Raw genomic sequence first — 4,568 nt, 5'->3', positions numbered from 1 at the left:
ATATATATATATATATATATATATATATACACACACACACACACACACACACACACACATGTGTTTATATGTATAAATGATATACATATATACATATATATATAAATATATATATAGCTTTTTGCCTGTGCTCAGCTTTGTGAGTTTGCTTTTGCATGTAATTCACCAGTAACGACTTGTCACAGTCGAGACACAGTTTTCATCTATCAGAACATCTTGTCCATCTCTACATCTCGAAACGAGCCTTCACCCGAAGCAGGAAAGTTCATTAAACTTAGACCACCCTTAAAAAATTGTTTGTTTCCCCTTTACCTACGCGCCTCTCAGAGTACCGAGTAGGTAGGTAGGTGAAAAATCTTTTTTATTTTGTTTTGACAAGATGTGTGTATGTAGCTTGTATATTCTGTTTGTGTATATGTTTACGAAATAATTTTTTGTTTTGTTTTAATCAGCCAATAAAATGTGTCGAGTAGCGGCGTTTTGGCGAATCGGTCGGTGAGGGGAAACAAGCAATATTTTATCTTAGGCCTTACAGGATTTACGATGAAGAGGTTTTCTCGCAGCTGATTTCTGCACGTGTTGAACTTGTTGCGTCTGACATTTCGTCTCCACGTCGTGAACGCTTTCCACTTCCGAAACAGACGGAACGTCGGTATCTGGAATTTTCAAACATGGGAGATAACTACACTCACGTGTCACTCATCAACATACATTCTCATGCACGAAAATAAATTCACAACTATTACCACTAACATGCAGATGCACTTGCATAAATGAATGCAAGCTTATGCTCATACATACACACATACACTCACGCACAGGCCTACTCACTTACGCCACAAGTATGTATCAACTTACAAACATGTTTACACACTCACTCAGATACACGTTGGTGAACACGCACACACGCAGTCCACGCACGTACACACGCACACACGCACCATACACCGACACACGCGATATTTATAACAGCTTCACCTGTCACACTAAATGAAATGCACACCTTTACAAGTTTCTGGAAGTAGTGGAACTCATGTGTCCACCTCTCAAGAGAGGTAAACTCCGATTCATGATCCGTGATGTGCGTCACTCCGTGCGGGCTAATCGTGCGGTAGTTGCATTTGTTCACCTCTGCGTACCGCACCACCCTGGAGTTATAATTGTCATAATCGTTACCTAAGAAATCGATTTTCAACCTGCTATTCAGTACTGCTTCGTCGTTTTTGTACTCATTCACACTTGCTACTGAAATGTTAATATGATATTCATCTAAATAAATTGCAGGTATTCTATTGAAAGAAGAGGAAAGTTTAGCAATACATACTTGATGTTATATGAATGATATAGAACAGAGGACTTTGGCACAGCTGGTGATAGGTATAGAAATCCAAGTTCTGGATGTGACTTTAGCAGCTTCACAACCTCTAGTGGGTTTGTCATCCCGTACACGCTACTTGCTGTAACACAGGACAATTCACAGCAGGTGATATGCAGTAACAGTACTCAGCTGACACTGGCTGCTATATAACTGCATGCCTACTACCGACTCTTCTAATACTGTGCTATAGTAACCCCCGCTAGAGGACGCCAGTTTGTTTTGCTGCGATAAAACGGATGAATAGCAGGGGCTGTGACGTTTTTTGTCTAATTCTCATCAGGTTTAGCATAGTTCCAAAAGTTTAACTTGGGACGTTTTATACTAGATTAGGCCAAAAGTTCTTTTACCAGTAAATAGATACAACAACAGCACTTTGAGCCTAACACCTTTGTATTGACTATGTAATAGTCCTTTGCATTATCACAATCCATTAATTTTGTACTTAGATCAAACTTTTAGCCATGTGACTGATGCAGGTTACCATGATCTCAACCAATACCTTTAAGTGGAATGGGCTTCAGTGTCCTTACTAATGTAGAGGAAAGTGGAGACGACACATGGCTGCGTGAACTCGCTAGTTGAGCTTGCTTTACTTTCAGGGAGGCAGGCAGCTCTGGTAGCGTGGCTGCACCACGAGACTCGGCGGTTTTGAACGAAGCGGGCTCACAGATTCGTTTGATATCACACGATTCATCATCGAGATCATGTTGCCGTGTTTTTCCCTGTCGCATCGCCAACGATGGCTAAAACGAATGTGAATTCATGGATATATACACTGTACTAGAGGGGGATTCATATGTGTCTTGGTAGTAGCATGCCTGGCATGAACAAAATCGAGCCTGCACTCACATCTTTTGTAAAAAGCCACACAGCAAGACACTGTGTCACGTCTCGCAACAATTTGCCACATTACACTCCCTGGTCAACCCACACCACCTTGACACAATACAACACTGACACAAGACGCATATAACTTGTAGTAGTCTTTAGTCTGCTGGGAATGTAATGAGGCAATCAACCAACCAAAACAGAAGGAATATATGGCATTTATGTAATACTAGCTGCTAGGTGCTGCCACCTGCATTGTTTCTAAGACAAGAATAATAATTGTCTGGTCACTTTTTCAGTCTCAATTATCATATCCATCACTGTCAACCTGCAAAGTTTGCAAGCATTATATCTAGAATATACTCTCACATTTATTGACCATGTTTTACTATTATTATATAAGTACATCTAGTATGTATACTATTACTTATGTAAATATACATTCCAAAGTATTAATTTATAGTTTTGTATATTGTATTAGTCAGTCATAGTAGTACGATAGCTACATATAAATGGGAATGAATAAAAACAAACTTATTTACAAAGAAAGTTTGTTTTTATGCACCCCTAATATAAAGCTAGATAAGCAGTAAATGTATTGACATTATGTAATAAGAACAGTAAAGCAGTGTCTCCAGAAGCACATATCTTTTATGTAACATTCACGTTAATTACTAACTGAAAACTAACAAATAAATTGCTAACCAGTGGCTGCAAGCTTCTATGCACATCCTTGGTTTTCCTTTGTACCACAGGTTTGTTAATCGTGAACGCTTTGGCAGTGATAGCTGCTTGCCTGCCCCCATAAGAGCACAACCTTTCCTTCAGGCTGTCTTGAAGGTTGGGAAGCTGAGAAGCACTCATGTCTACATCCAGTTTACACAGAGAGCTCTAATGAAACTGTCTGCTCTGATGAAAATTACAACTCATGCTGTGCTGAAGTTGAAGTGTGATCTGCAAAATATAATATAATCAATATCAAAGTTACAACAATCGATTAGTTATATTATTAAATAATCAAATTTCTAGGAACAAAATATTATATAGAGCATATATGGCACCCATCAGCCATATCTATCATAATTAATTCCACGCTGAGCTGCCATCACTTGAGCTGATAGGATCTATGTCTCCCTGAGTATACTGCCGCAACGTACCCTGGGTACGGTCCGGTATACTGCAACGATCTGATATGCCAGACCGTACATCGCTTACTCCCCACCGTACCCTGACTGTCCCTGTTCCGTCCAATACTCATGTCGGAACCCTAACCCTAACCCTGACTGTACCTGTTCCGTCCACTACTGATGTTGCAACATTACGGTGGGGAGTAAGCGAGGTACGGTCCGGCATATCAGATAGTTACCAGGGTACGTTCCAGCAGTACCCAGGAAGACATAAATCCTATCAGCATCACTTGGTAGTGCTGCACTATAGCCTAGTAAAGGTATTTCTGGCCATGCTGTCTGCCCAGTTGTCAACGCCTTAATTCTCTCATACAACTGTACGTGTGACGGTGCACAGACCCTGGTTCGATCTGCACACAGGCACTTGAAGCGTTTCAATAAACTTCAATAACGCTTCAAGTGCCTGTGGATCTGCACTCAGTGACTCATGTAGCTAAACTGTAAATATATTATCTTAGACATCACATTTCTACCTTCGATTGCACGCTATACTGTGACGATAATTCTGCATATAAAGTTGCGTTTAGGATTAAGAAATATATTTAGCAAAACATAAAAGAGGATCATGCCGCGAGGGTTGAGCCCGATGTATTCAGAAAATGTAAACAAAACAAATAAAGTTGAAGTAGACCCTACAACTAAAGTTACAACAAGTTGAACAACAAGTTCGACTCAGTCATTCGAATACGACCAATGTAGGTAACTATTAACAATAACATTCACTAAAATGAGCGTTATAGTATTAGTTAAAAGACTAGTTAGGTGAGAACTTATTATCAACACCCATAGCTATAAGTTATAACTAACAGATTTATCCGAGGATAATTACGACTGTGAAAGCTCACGGGCAGCCATGTTCGAACATAGAGTCGCGATAGCAACTAGATCACGTGGTTTACTATGCTCAGAGGCGTGTTCAGAAGGCGAGCGCTCGCCTTCTGAACGACACTGCGCGAGCGAGCAGCATTTGACTGTCCGTTTGTAGCGATGGTTGGCAGTATTATATTGGAATGTATAATGATAAAATTAGAAATTAGAAACGCGGTAGAAATAGAGGCTATTCTACCTAATCAGAAGCCTTAATTGTTACACACACGCAGTTAATATTATTTGCATCGCTATATTTTGATCACTTATAATATTACTTATTACCCCAAAGGCGCCTGACCGCTGTG

At 40.0% G+C, this 4,568-nt stretch overlaps 1 protein-coding gene across 1 annotated transcript in view; it reads right to left on the bottom strand.

Annotated features, from left to right (window-relative positions):
- The window catches only part of LOC106808560 (dynein heavy chain 6, axonemal-like), a 5,820-nt gene extending 1,582 nt beyond the window's left edge, over positions 1-4,238 (bottom strand). Inside the window, exons 1-6 of the mRNA XM_014811323.1 lie at positions 4,201-4,238; positions 2,912-3,160; positions 1,878-2,121; positions 1,325-1,457; positions 1,004-1,148; positions 534-656 (exon numbers count right to left, since the gene is read on the bottom strand). Coding sequence (XP_014666809.1) covers positions 534-656; positions 1,004-1,148; positions 1,325-1,457; positions 1,878-2,121; positions 2,912-3,070 — 804 coding nt within the window. The 5' untranslated portion in view covers positions 3,071-3,160; positions 4,201-4,238. The remainder of the gene's footprint in view (positions 1-533; positions 657-1,003; positions 1,149-1,324; positions 1,458-1,877; positions 2,122-2,911; positions 3,161-4,200) is intronic.
- Positions 4,239-4,568: the final 330 nt, after the last annotated feature.

The sequence above is a fragment of the Priapulus caudatus genome, unplaced genomic scaffold (genome assembly GCF_000485595.1).
Source record: "Priapulus caudatus unplaced genomic scaffold, Priapulus_caudatus-5.0.1 Scaffold286, whole genome shotgun sequence".
Lineage (NCBI taxonomy): Eukaryota > Metazoa > Priapulida > Priapulimorpha > Priapulimorphida > Priapulidae > Priapulus > Priapulus caudatus.
The sequence above is the reverse complement of the archived record's forward strand: the minus strand, read 5'-3'. Positions and strand labels throughout refer to the sequence as shown.